Source organism: Tachyglossus aculeatus, chromosome X2 (genome assembly GCF_015852505.1).
Source record: "Tachyglossus aculeatus isolate mTacAcu1 chromosome X2, mTacAcu1.pri, whole genome shotgun sequence".
In the NCBI taxonomy this organism is placed as follows: Eukaryota; Metazoa; Chordata; class Mammalia; order Monotremata; family Tachyglossidae; genus Tachyglossus; species Tachyglossus aculeatus.
Window position 1 is genome coordinate 547346 of NC_052100.1, and position 13377 is coordinate 560722.

Below are 13377 nucleotides of genomic sequence, written 5' to 3' on the forward strand. Positions count from 1 at the left end.
GCAGGGGGAACCCCGGGATGGTGGGGAGGGTCGACCCTCACCCGGCTGACCGCCGCTTCTCCTCCTCCCCCTCCCTCTGCAGGGCAGCCTCGAGGGGCCGGGGGGAGGGATCCGCCGGCTCCTCCCGGGCGGTCGATGGAAACGGCCGGCCGCGCCGGACCGGGGTCGGGGCATCCGCACACGCGTGCCTGAGCCCGGCGCTCCCCCCGGACGTCGCCGCCGCTGTCTTGCCACGCCGATGACGTGACGCCGCCCGCGGGCTGACGCGGCCCGGGGGCGTACGTGCCCCGATCGGCGGCCGGACCCCCGGGCCCGGTGGGGGGTGGGGGAGGGAGGGGGGCACCGACCGGCCCCGCGCGGGCCGGGACCATGAAATTCCCATTCTACCGGGGCCTCGGGGAGACGGCTCAGTAGCGCGGGTCTGGCGGTCGCGAGCCCCCGGCCCGGGATCATGGCCCCCGAGCCGCCGTGACCGGCCGGGGTGACGGCCGCGCTGGGCCCGGGGCCGGGCTGGACCATGTGGCGGGGCGGGGGGCCGGCGGCGGCGGCGGCGGGGGCGGCGACCGGGGCCGCCCAGCCCTGGCTGCTGCGGCTGTCCAGCCGCGTCCGCCTGACGTGGCTGAGCTTCACGCTCCTGGTCATCCTGGTGTTCTTCCCGCTCATCGCCCACCACTACCTGACGACGCTGGACGAGGCGGACGAGGCGGGCAAGCGGCTGTTCGGGCCGCGGGCGGGCGGGGAGCTGTGCGAGGCCCGGCACGTGCTGGACCTGTGCCGCATCCGCGAGTCGGTGAGCGAGGAGCTGCTGACGCTGGAGGCCAAGCGGCAGGAGCTGAACGGCGAGATCGGGCGGCTGAACGTGAAGGCGGAGGCGTGCCGCAAGAGCATCGAGGGCGCCAAGCAGGACCTGCTGCAGCTGCGCAGCGTCATCAGCCAGACGGAGCACTCCTACAAGGAGCTGGTGGCCCAGAACCAGCCCAAGCTCTCGCTGCCCGTCCGCCTGCTGCCCGACAAGGAGGACCCCGGCCTGCCCCCGCCCCCGCCCCGGCGCAGCCGCGCCTGCCGCCTGCACGACTGCTTCGACTACTCGCGCTGCCCGCTCACCTCGGGCTTCCCTGTCTTCGTCTACGACAGCGAGCGGCCGCCCCTGGCCGCCCGCCTGGACCCGCTGGTCAAGCAGGCCTTCGAGGCCGCGGCCCGGGCCGACCCTTACGTGACGCGGGACCCGGACGTGGCCTGCCTGTACGTCGTCCTGGCCGGGGAGCTGCGGGAGCCCGGCCCGCCCGGCGAGCTGGAGCGGCAGCTGCGGGCCCTGCCCCACTGGCGGGCCGACGGGCACAACCACCTGGTGCTGCACCTGGCGCGCCGGCCCGGGGGCCCCGACCCGCTGGCCAACGTGAGCACGGGCCGGGCCATGGTGGCCCAGGCCACATTCCACGCCGCCCGCTACCGGCCGGGCTTTGACCTGGTGGTGTCCCCGCTGGTCCACGCCATGGCCGAACCCAACTTCCTGGAGATCCCGCCCCAGGCGCCGGCCAAGCGCAAGTACCTGTTCACCTTCCAGGGCGAGCGGGTGGAGGCGCCTCGCCCCCCGGGCGGCGGGGGGCCGCGGGGCGGCCGCGGGGCCGGGGCGGAGGCGGAGGCCGAGGCCGACGACGACGAGGAGGAGGAGGAGGAGGGGCGGGGCGGGGCGGCGGCCCCGGCCGACTACGACGACCGCATCGTGGCCACGCTCAAGGCCGTGCAGGACAGCAAGCTGGACCCGGTGCTGGCCGAGTTCACCTGCAAGCTCCCGGCCCAGCCCGGCCTGCCCGGCGAGTGGGCGCTCTGCGGCCGGCGGGAGGACCGACTGCGCCTGCTCCGCGCCTCCACCTTCGCCCTGATCATCGCGCCCGGGGACCCGCGCCTGCTGGCCACGGCCGGGGCCGCCCTGCGGCTCTTCGAGGCCCTGGAGGCCGGGGCCGTGCCCGTGGTCCTGGGGGAGCAGCTGCGCCTGCCCTACCACGACGTGCTGCGCTGGAGCGAGGCGGCCCTGCTGCTGCCCAAGGCGCGCGTCACCGAGGCCCACTTCCTGCTGCGCAGCCTCTCGGACGGCGACCTGCTGGCCATGCGGCGCCAGGGCCGCTTCCTCTGGGAGACCTACCTGGCCACGGCGGCCAGCGTCTTCAGCACGGTCCTGGCCGTGGTGCGCACCCGCCTGCAGATCCCCGCCGCCCCCATCCGCGACGAGGCGGCCGCCGAGATCCCCCACCGCTCGGGCAAGGCGGCCGGCACGGACAACGCCAACCTGGCGGACAACGGCGATCTGGACCTGGGCCCCGTGGAGACGGAGCCGCCCTACGCCTCGCCCCGCTTCCTCCGCAACTTCACGCTCACGGCCGCCCACCTGCACCGCAGCTGGAACACGCCCCCCGGGCCCTTCCACCTGTTCCCCTACACGCCCTTCGACCCGGCGCTGCCCTCGGAGGCCAAGTTCCTGGGCTCGGGCACCGGCTTCCGGCCCATCGGGGGCGGGGCCGGCGGCTCGGGCAAGGAGTTCCAGGCGGCGCTGGGCGGCAACGTGCCCCGCGAGCAGTTCACCGTGGTCATGCTGACCTACGAGCGGGAGGAAGTGCTCATGAACTCGCTGGAGCGGCTCAACGGGCTGCCCTACCTCAACAAGGTGGTGGTGGTCTGGAACTCGCCCCGGCTGCCTTCCGAGGACCTGCTGTGGCCTGACATCGGCGTCCCTGTTGTGGTGAGTCTCCCCCGCCGCCCATCCCCTCCGCGACACCACCTCCTCCTCCCCCTTTTCCGGCCGGTGGAAGCGTGGGGGATTTGTTCCCCGGGAAGGCTGGGCCGTGGGAAATGTCAGCTGGTCGGGTGGGTGTGTGGGAGATGAGCCGACCGGTGTCCACGATGGAGAGGGGTGAGCGAGAGTCGTCTGGGACGAGTCCCTCGGGGGAATCGGGGGAGGCCCTGCACACGGTAAGCGTTTTATGAATGAATGAATGAACGAAGATGGGAGAGTCAGGGTGATGTGCTTAGTCACTGAGGGAGAGTCAAGGATGGAGAGGGCACAGTCGGGAGGTGTCGGTCCATTCCTACCCCCGAGCGCTGGGGTCCAGGAGAGCGGTCGGCTCCTCCCAGCACGGCGGTGTCCCTCTTGGAGACCGAGTCCCGGGCGGGAGGATGGCGGGCGTCCCGTCAGGGCGGCCGCTGGCCTGGCAGGTCCCTTCGGCCGGCCCCCCGCCCCCGCCGCGGCACGCCCCGAGTTGCAGCGAGCGGTCCTCCCCGTCCGCAGGTGGTGCGCACCGAGAAGAACAGCCTCAACAACCGCTTCTTGCCGTGGGACGCCATCGAGACGGAGGCCATCCTGTCCATCGACGACGACGCTCACCTCCGGCACGACGAGATCATGTTCGGGTTCCGGTGAGGGCGGGTGGGGGCCCCGGATGGGGTCGGGCCGGTCTGGGCGAGGACCGGCCTGCTCTCGCGGGCCTAGCGGGGCACGGCGTAGAAAAGGGCTGCCGGGGGACCTGGGGCTGGGCGAGGGGTGGCCAGGCGCGGACAGTTTCCGAGGCCCGCGGGGGCGGCCATACCGGTGCCGGCCAGCGGACTGGCTTCGTCGGCTCCTTCCTGGGAGGACCCCGGGAAGGGGCCGTACCCTCCTCCCGCCAGGCTGGCTCAACCTGCCCATCCCCTGGCTGGCGGGGGGAGCGGCCTCGAGCCAGGGAAAGGAGAGGGGCGGCGGCAGTCGGCGCTGACGTCCGCTGTGGTCCCAGGGTGTGGCGGGAGGCGCGAGACCGGATCGTGGGGTTCCCCGGGCGCTACCACGCGTGGGACGTCCCCCACCAGTCCTGGCTGTACAACTCCAACTACTCCTGCGAGCTGTCCATGGTGCTCACCGGCGCCGCCTTCTTTCACAAGGTCAGGGCCCCAGGCGCCCCCCGCCCCCACCGCCGCGCTCAGCTGGGTCAGGGGGAAGGGTCCCTGGGGGTCCCTCCCACTTCCCGCCCCATGTCTGACGCTCCCCCCCGCTTCCTCCGGCCGGGGTCGGCACCGCGGGAGGGGCGAACGGGGTCGGTCCCCCACGCTGCCCTTCCTCCTCCGTCCCCGGGGTGGGCCACTCGCCTTCCCCTGGGCCGGGCTGGTGTGTGAGGCTTCAGGGAGCCCGGAGGCCGGGGCCCCGGGGTCCGCGAGGGCGCCAAATCCTCGGGGGCCCGGCCCCACGCCGCTCTCTGGCCGGGGGAGGGTGGGGGGCCCTGACGGGCACGGCTTTTCCGTCCCGCAGTACTACGCCTACCTGTACTCGTACGTGATGCCTCAGGCCATCCGGGACGTGGTGGACGAGTACATCAACTGCGAGGACATCGCCATGAACTTCCTCGTCTCCCACATCACCCGCAAGCCCCCCATCAAGGTGAGCGGGCTGCCGGCCCCGGCCCCCCACCCTTTCTGGCACCGGGTCCCCGTCACCACCTCCACCACGAGACTCTCCCAGCCCCAGCAGCTCTCCTCAAAGAGGGCAGGGCTTGATGCCCACCCATCCCACCTCCCAACAGTACGTTGGAGAGGGCAGCCGTTGCCCTCTGGGCCCCAGCTAGCGTGGCCGGGCAAGACGTGCTGTGCTCCCAGGGTTGGGGCTCGGTCCTCCATCCTCGCCGGGGTTCAGGGGACCACACTGACCGCTCCCGATCCCTCCGGCCCAGGTGACCTCACGCTGGACGTTCCGCTGCCCGGGCTGCCCGCAGGCCCTGTCACACGACGACTCCCACTTCCACGAACGGCACAAGTGCATCAACTTCTTTGTGCGGGTGTACGGCTACATGCCGTTGCTCTACACGCAGTTCCGGGTGGACTCTGTGCTCTTCAAGACACGCCTGCCCCACGACAAGACTAAATGCTTCAAGTTCATCTAGGGCCCGGCCCGCCGGGCGAGGGGATGACGGGTTGGGTGCGGGGACGGCCGCCGGGCCAGGGAGGGCCCGGCCCCTCGGGCACCCGCAGGTGGGTGCCCCGACCCATCGTGACTGGGGATCGGGCACCTCAGGCAGACGGGGAATGCTGCGACCGGGCCTGACCCCGGGGTGTCCCTGCCCCTGGGGCCCGAGCTGGGCCCGACTGAGCCTTGGCCGCCCACGTTTGCACACGCGCGCACACACACACACACACACACACACACACACATGAGCGCATGGAACTGAGGAAACGCAGCAGCTGACAGTTGGACAGGACATGGGGATGCACCCGAATGGTTACTTGTCCAGGGTGACTGGTTTGAGGTGTTTTTTAATATTATTATTTAAAATGGAAGTGTTTCAGATCAGCCTCCCAGGGCTTCTATATATACATATATATCTGTTTGAGTGTGTGTGCGTATATGTATGTGTGCATAGCCTGCTCCCGTGTGCCTCTCCGCTCCTCTGTCTGTCTCTCCCCCTCAGCCCCGTGTCCCTTTGTTGCTGTTTCTCCCCCAGACCCGCGTCTTTCGCGACCCCCAGCCCCTCCCCGAGGCGGCACTCCCTGCTTTCGTGTGACCTGAGGAGGGGCCGCAGACTCCCACCTTTGGCGGATGTCGGGGAGGGGAAATCTTGACCCACTCCCCCCCGCCCCAGTGCTCCCATCTGTCGTGGGACATCAGGTCAGTGTCCCCCCCCATCGCTACAGTCCCTTTCTGCCCTGGGGGTCCCCAGGGCCAGGCTGGGGAGGCTGGAGCATGAGCTGGCCCCCCCCACCCATCCACACCCCCGCTTCGAGCTGTGTGGACTCAGTGCCTGTAGCTGCTGCTGCTGCCCAGTATGGGGGAAGGGGTCAGTAATGGTCAGGCAGGACCAGGGGTGGGTGGATCCGGGGGGGATTGGCTAACTGTCCCCCCAAGCAAAGGTTGGGAAGAGCTCCTTAACTAGGCTACTGCCTGGGAGCAGCCCTGGATCCCGCCCCGTGCGCTCCTGGACATCTTCGGCCCTACCGGTCGGCTCGGTGGCCTCCGCCCAGGCCCGGCTCTCCTCCGCCTTCTTCCCTGGGTCAGGGCTTTGGGTTGAGCTGCCCCACACCCCGCCATGGCCCCTTTCTGCCCCCCCTTCTCCCCCCTCTCCCCCCACAAAACGGGGCGTCTCTGCTGGGAACCCCTGGGCGCCCCTCACCCCAGCACAATGGTTCTGGTATCGGGTTTTGTAAGCAGATGAATAAACGGAAAGTTACCTCATGCGGGGCCCAGGCCCGGTGTCCGGGGTTTCTGAGGGTGGTGGGGGCACTGCCCCTCAGACTGGAGGATAGAAGGGATGGATGGCCAGAGGGGAAGTGGGTGGGAGGGGCAGAGGCTCTTAGCCAGCCTGGTGCCCTCCTGGGAGCGGCTGTGCGGGGAGGAAGTGGTGGCCTAGGAAGTAAGAGGCCGGCAGGCTCTGTGTCCCCTGGCCTGGGCGGGCCCGCCATGCTTGGCGAAGGAGGGTGAGGCGGCAACTTGCGGACTGGGGTTGGCGGGGCCGGGCCGGTGGAGGAACCGCTGAGACTAGCAACCTCCACCCCTTTTCCATGGGGACACGGAGGGTTTGGGACAAGCCCTTGAGTGTGGCTGCCCTCCACTGTGCCCCACAGAGGTTCGACACCCCGGCCCCGGAGAAAGGTTCTTTATTTGTGGGTGGTGTTTTGGGTAGCGCACACCCACATTCAGCAAACATGGACGTGGAAGCCAGACCTCCGCCTGCGGCAGTCACCTGCTCGGGCGGTCACCAGGGCCGAGGCCCGACCGGCCATGAGCTGCAGCCGTGGCCAGAGGCAGCTCCGTGCCACGATGGGCCCAGACCCCGTGGTTCCACCCCTGCGTGCACAGCCAGTCTCAAGTAACACGAGAGGGCACGGGGCCCGTTCTCTTTGCAACGATGCCCCCGAAGCAGGGTGATGGTGGCAATGGGGATGGGCACCCAGGCGGAGCTCTTCCCTTTCTAATGCTAGTTCTTAGCTGGCCCGGCCCGGGATGGGACAGGGTGATGGCGGGCTGGATACCAGCAGCATGGGGTGGGGGGCCGGAAGGCGGTCCTCGCTCTGCCTCCTGGACACGGAGTTCTGGGATGGGCCGAGCTGAGCCGGGCCCACCCACCGGCTCCTAGGTCCGGGCCGCAGCCAGGGGGTAGGCCGGCCGGCCGGCCGGAGGCCCCCTCAGAACTTCTGCAGGAAGTTGAGGACGAGGTCACGCAGGCGTCCCCGCAGCGGCTCATCATTGTCACAGATGATGTGGGTGGAGTCCTCCTCGATCTGGATCAGCGTCTCCGCCTCCTGCAGCAGCACGATGTGGCCCTTGGCCGTGTCCTCCACCTTCACGTCGCTGAAGCCGTGCTGCAGGAACGGACGCGGGGCTGGAGAAGGCGGCCCCACCGGGCGCCCGAGGGGAACGTGGGCCCCCCCTGACCCTGGCCTGCTCCCACTGACCTCCCCGAAGTCTCAGCACCAACCCCTTGGCTCCCTCTCAGCCCAGCCACCCCGACCCGATTTCAAGCTCTCTCTGCCCCAAGCACCTATGTACCCTTATTCAGTCTATTGGCCAAATCTGCTCCATTTCTCCTCTGTACTATCCCTCCACCTCCCCAAATGACCACCACGCTGGTCTAGGTGCATGTCACGTCTTGGCTTGCCTCCTCTCCTGCCTCTCTGGTCTGTACTTCGCTCTGCTGCCTGGGTCATTTTTCTAAAACGTGGTTTGTGCCTGTCTCCCCCATCCTCTACCACATCCAGCAGAAACTCCTTGCCATTAGCCTTCAGGCCCTCAATCGGTCCCCTGCCCCCTATTTATTCACACTCTTCTCCCACTACACCCCAGATCGTGCTCCCTCTTCCTGTCGAGCCGACCTACTCGCTGGGCCTCGTTCTCGTCTCTACTGTCTCCTGACTCCCTTTTCACAAGAAAACAGGCCTTGGCTCTCCCCAGATCCCACCTCCTGCAGCTTCTACACTGTGGTCAGAGTGTGGGTTGTCCCCTACGGCACTCCCTCAGGCAGCGGGCAGAGGGTCCCACTCACAGGAGGTGCTCAGTAAATGCCTGGGATGGATCGAAGTCTTCCCGATGACATCTCTTCCCTCATCCCAACTCTGCATTGGGGCCCTCATGCCCACCTGGGCATTCCCAGGCAGATCAATGGACGTGCCCTCTGGGGGCAGACCGGGAGTGGAGGTGGGCGCCCCGCTTGGGTGTGGCTGGGCAGGATTCCTGGGCCCACCCCGGGGCATTCCGGGAGCCGGCACTCACCTTCTCCAGGGCCTGAACAAACTGGTCCACGGGGATGGAGCCACTCAGCAAGGGCTTCAGCGGCTTGCAGTCCGGGATGTCGTCCGTCACCCGCTTCCGCTTCTTGCCGGGTGGAGCCGGGCAGGACTTGGGCGGGGGCTGGGGCGAGAGGAGGCCGCCGGGGCTGGGACTGCCCCCGGTCCTGGCACTGGCCAGCCAGGCCCCACCAGGACCGGGGGCACAGGGAGGGCACCGCGCTGGGTTTACTGCAGCCGGCCCAGATATGTTTCTTTTGGAGGTCCAGGAGTCCCGCAGCGAATTAAGCCGGGCCCTAAGTGGTGCAGCTGCCCACCAACAACCCTTGGGCCGACTTGGCCTGTCGACCCACGGGCGGTGACAGGCGTGTCCCGGTCTGGGCCCTCGCAGCTACCTGTGTGTGTATGTGTGTTTGTCCTCCTCTGCGTGCCCTGTCCCGTGTGCTTTGCTCCGCCCCACCGCCTACCTGTAGAACGTGCTTGTTATCTTTGGTGTGCAGCATGGCAGACACGGTTGCCAGGGAAATGCCAGGCTTGATCTCCATGGGCACCAGGGAGTCTGCAAGCTAAAGAGATGGGTGTGGGCCCTGGCTTCTCCGCAGAGTGGGGCCCGAGGTCCTGCTTTCGGGATGAGGTCGAGTGTGGCCTTGTGGCCGACAGCTGGGACAGCCAGAGGCAGCGTGACCGAGACGGCCCGTACATCTGTCCGGAGGGGCCCACGGACCCTCCTGGAATGGAGGAACGGCGATGAGGTAAAAGCCAAGACGGCGCCCAATGTGCCACATGGGCCAGGTCAGGCCAGGCCGGGCTCCGCCCTGTCCCGGACCTTCTCTTTCGCCCCAGAACGTAGCCTGACCCGAAGCAGCGCCGCCTTGGGCGGGGGACCAAGGGGAAGGGGCCCAGGGTCCCCACCCGCCCCGCCCCTCACCTCGGGGACGATCTCGATCTTCTCGTAGCGCCGCTTGAAGGGCAGCGTGAGCACCTCGGCCCGGCGGTAGGACATGGCGGGGGGGTGGCAGCTGATCACCAGGTCCACGCGGTGCGCCTGGGTCGGGGGTGGCTGCGTGTACTGCTCCGGGCACACCACGTGGAGAGGCTGCGCACACGGTGGGGACGGGGGAGGCGGTGAACCCGGAGGGCCTTCTTCGGTCTCACCCCCCGGGCTTTCCCCCCCTTCGCTGTGCCCTCACCCTGAACTCCTCCCGGGCTGCCCGCAGAGACACAGAGAGGATTGTCCAGGTGCAGCCCGGGGGCAGGAAGCTGGTTCGGCCACATGGAACGGGGAGATGCACAAATGCACGCTGACAGGCAGGCAAACAGGCAGGGAGGGGAGGGAGGGGAGGAGGGGCAGGAGGGAAAGGACCAAGTAAAGAGTGCTGAGGGCCACCGCTGCCCCCGGCTCCTCTCCCCAGATTCTCCCCCTTAACACGAAGAGAGCCCTAAGATGGCTCTCTACTCTGTCGGGCGCTGGCACCGTCCACTGCTCCGCTGGGCTCACGGCCATCTGTCCGACTCCCCAGCCGCAGCGGGGAGGTGTGGGGAGGCCCGGGGCCGGAGCGACGCACCTGCACTTCCTTGAGCAGCTTAGACACCTGGATGAAGTTGAGGCGCGTGTCTATGGGGCAGTAGACGCACTTCATGGCCAGTGGCTGGTAGGGAGCCAGGGCCTCCAAGTACGAGAAATCAGGCTCTGTGGGAGGGAGGGAGGCAAGGAGGGAAGGGACCTGCCCTGAGTCGCCTCGCCCGATGCAGACTGGCGTGTGGTCCCCACCGGCCCGGCCCCTCTCCTCGCCCACGGCCAACGTGGGCCCTCTGGGGACCCGCCGCCCCGCCGCCCCGTCCCGCCCCACCTTCACCGACCGGTGAATATGACGGTGTTGAGGCTGGACCTGCCCCAGAGCTCCATGAAGTGGACGACGTCCCCGCAGCGCAGGGAGGGGTGTCCGGTGAACACCACGCACGGCTGCTTGAAGTCGTTGCTGAAGTCCCCGGGGATGCTGGGGTAGTGCTTCAGCTTGTTCGTCTGAATGAGCTGCCACGGCGGGAAAAGCGCCCCGTCAGCCCGCCCGGGCCCCCCAGACCCAAAGCGGGGGTCTGGGCCTCACGGGGCAGACTGGGGGGGGGCCCAAGGCCTCCACTTGGGGGCAGGAAGGGGAGCGGAATCCCCTTCTCTTTAAGGGGCGCCCCTCCGCAAAGACAGAACTGGGGCGGGGCTGAGGTGCTGCCTGCCCCGAGAGCCCCAGGGCACATGGAGTTTGGGGGGTAAGAGGAGGGGGGTGGGGTGGAGGCAGGGGGTCGGGGGAGGCTCCACTGTTATGGAAACAGTGATGAGCTGAGAAACCTTGGGCAGCAGCATAGTTTGCCTTCCTGATTTGTTTTTGAAGGAAAGCCCAGTGTCACCAAAAGCAGCTTCCCGGCTCTAATGCCATGGAAAACCGGCTGGGCCCCCCTCCAACTCAGTTCGGGTGCCAGGAAGGGGCTTCCCTGTCGGCGAGGCTACCGGCATGGGGCCGGGACCCCGAGGATCCCCAGCCCCAAGAAGGGGCCCTTCCGGTGGCAGGGGAAGCCCGCTGGCTTCGGCCTTCTTGCGCATGGGAACCGGGCCAGAAGTAGTGCGTGGGAGGCCCCTTCTGGTGTCGTGACCCTGACCGAACCCCGATGGCTGACTCCTCTTTGGCTGTGCCCCAGCCCTCCCTGCCCCGCCGACGCATGGGGAGAGGTGCCCTGCACCTGCAGGGCCCAGGCCAGGGGAAATGGCTTTTCTTACCTCTGCGTGAGGAAAGGGAGGCTCCGGGAGGTACACCTTGGTCTGCTTGTTGTGACAGAGCCTGGGACAGAGAAGAAAAGCTGAAGACGGGGGTGGGGGGACCCGCCGGCTGGGCTCTGGGCCTGCTGCTGCCACCTGCTCGTCCAAGGAACTGCCTCCGCGGCAGGAGGCGGGTGGTCCTGACCGACTGGAAGAACGCAGGGTGCGGGGGAGGAGGGGACACGGAGGCCCGCGGTTCCCAGAGCTGTATCCTGCCCAGCCCCTGAGTCTCCCAGGACCACTTCCCTCTGCGGCGTGCTCCTACTTCCCCTGCCTATGCCGGTGCCAGTGACTGACAAGGCCCAGGGGCTGGGAACTTCTCTGTAAGAAAGCAGAGTTCTGGCCAGACGGCGCAATTGACCCAACTGCCTCTCCCAAACTACCCTCCCACCCCGTTGGGATACATTCGATGGCGGCAGCCCAGCCCAGCGGAAAGAGCCCAGGGCCTGGGTGTCGGGAGACATGGGGAGGAGAGGGGCTGTGGGGTGTCAACTGCGATGGAAAAGTTGGGTTGGAGAGAGGATTTGGGAGGGAGGATGAGGTGTTTGGAATGTGTTGAGCTCCCAGGGCCGTCAGGACGTCCGGGGAGAGATGTCCTGGGGGCCGGAGAAGGTGCAAGACTGCAGAGCAAGAAAGCGGATGGGGCTGGCGAGGGAGATTGGAGTGTCATCATTTAATAATAATGATACTAATAATAATAAAGATGGTATTTGTTAAGCGCTTACTATGTGCCAAGCACTGTTCTAAGCGCTGGGATAGATACAAGGTAATCAGGTTTCCCATGTGGGGCTCACAGACTTAATTCCCATTTTCCAGATGAGGTAACTGAGACACAGAGAAGCGAAGTGACTTGCCCCAAGTCACACAGCTGATAAGTGGCGGAGCTGGGATTAGAACTCAGGACCTTCGACTCCCGAGCCCATGCTCTTTTCAGTAAGCCACGCTGCTCCTCATGGTGCTTGTGGAGAGAGCACCCCAGCATCTCAAATGCATGCTTGAACTCCACAAGTGAAAGGACAGTGATATTCGTTAAGTGCTTAGTGTGTGTCAGGTAACCCTCTAAGAGCTAGGGAAGATACAAGGTAATCCATGCAGACACAGTCCCTGACCCATGTGGGGCTCACAGTTAAAATAATAACAATGATGACATTTCTTAAGCGCTTACTATGTGCAAAGCACTGTTCTAAGCGCTTGGGGGGGGATACAAGATGATCAAGTTTTCCCACGTGGGGCTCACAGTCTTAATCCCCATTTTACAGATGAGGTAACTGAAGCTCAGAGAAGTTAAGTGACTTGCCCAAGGTCACACAGCGGACATGTGGCAGAGCCGGGATTCAAACCCATGACCTCTGACTCCAAAGCCCGGGCTCTTTCCACAGAGCACGAGGGAGGAAGGACAGGTATTTTGTCCCTGTTTTACAGATGAGGAAACCGAGGCATTGAGAAGTTAAGTGACTTGCCCAAAGTCACGAAGCAGACAAGTGGCGGAGTCAGGATTGGAACACAGGTCCTTCTGTCCCCACCCCACCACGCACGCTTCGCTCCAATCGAACCAACCAACTCACTGAGCCTCGTCCTCGTCTCCCTGGACGCCAGCCTCTTGCTCGTGTCCTCTCCCCGGCCCAGAACTCCCTCCCCATTCCTGTCTGTCCCTTATCTCGAGTCGGTGTCCCCGGCTAGACGGTGAGATCCCTGAGGGTGGGGAGTCGTGTCCTCTAACTCCGCCGTGCCTCCCACACGCTCAGTGCAGTGCCCTGCACCCAGAAGGCACTCAGTCCAGAGGGCCGGTGGGCGCCCGGCCTGGGGGACAGGGCGGGGGACGGATGTACGGACGGACACCTACCACTCAGCAAAGATCTGGGAAAACTCGAGCGAGCTGTTGGCCACGGGGGAGATGAAGTAGAGGGGGACGTTGGAGAGGCCGGCCGAGTCCATGTACTGATAGAGACATTCCAGCAGGTCGTAGATGACTCCGGACGGGTAGCAGGGGACCAGGACGTTGCCGCCGTTCCGGACTGTCATGGCTGGGGTTGGAGGGGTCAGGAGGTGGAGGGCGGGACGGGGCGATGGGGAAGGTGGAAAGAACAGAAGTTGGTCTCTAGAAAGCCGCTGTGGACAAACTCCCCGAGGAAGCCTGCTTCCTCCCTGCTCCCATGCTCTTTGTTGGGAATGAGCAGCCTCTGCTCTGGCCACCTGCCTTGCCCCTGTCCACTGGCCAGAGCCTTCTGGGCAGGTGCCACGACTTTGGAACGAGCCCGTCGTTGGTCGCCAGGCCCGGACCGACCAGATCCCACCAGGTCGGGGCTGGGGGGCCCTCCTTTCCTGGGCCGGCCGGC

At 66.6% G+C, this 13377-nt stretch overlaps 2 protein-coding genes across 2 annotated transcripts in view; one reads left to right on the forward strand and one right to left on the reverse strand.

Annotated features, from left to right (window-relative positions):
- The first annotated feature begins 517 nt into the window (after positions 1-517).
- EXTL3 (exostosin like glycosyltransferase 3) lies at positions 518-5303 on the forward strand. The gene is made up of 5 exons (XM_038771449.1): positions 518-2737; positions 3284-3411; positions 3765-3909; positions 4274-4402; positions 4692-5303. Exons 1-5 carry the CDS (start codon positions 518-520, stop codon positions 4899-4901), a joined length of 2832 nt encoding a protein of 943 aa, XP_038627377.1. The 3' UTR covers positions 4902-5303.
- A 1296-nt stretch (positions 5304-6599) lies between these two features.
- Positions 6600-13377, reverse strand: part of INTS9 (integrator complex subunit 9) — a 31231-nt gene continuing 24453 nt past the window's right edge. Inside the window, exons 10-17 of the mRNA XM_038770859.1 lie at positions 12885-13065; positions 11003-11063; positions 10096-10267; positions 9801-9925; positions 9164-9331; positions 8703-8801; positions 8222-8359; positions 6600-7314 (exon numbers count right to left, since the gene is read on the reverse strand). Of these exons, the coding sequence (XP_038626787.1) occupies positions 7138-7314; positions 8222-8359; positions 8703-8801; positions 9164-9331; positions 9801-9925; positions 10096-10267; positions 11003-11063; positions 12885-13065 (1121 nt within the window). The 3' untranslated portion in view covers positions 6600-7137. The remainder of the gene's footprint in view (positions 7315-8221; positions 8360-8702; positions 8802-9163; positions 9332-9800; positions 9926-10095; positions 10268-11002; positions 11064-12884; positions 13066-13377) is intronic.

Coding starts and splice junctions, on each gene's coding strand:
- EXTL3 (XM_038771449.1), top strand. CDS start 518: ATGTGGCGGGGCGGGGGGCCGGCGGCGGCGGCGGCGGGGGCGGCGACC. Junction 3,910..4,273: donor GCGCCGCCTTCTTTCACAAG/GTCAGGGCCCCA, acceptor TCCGTCCCGCAG/TACTACGCCTACCTGTACTC. Junction 4,403..4,691: donor CCCGCAAGCCCCCCATCAAG/GTGAGCGGGCTG, acceptor CCTCCGGCCCAG/GTGACCTCACGCTGGACGTT.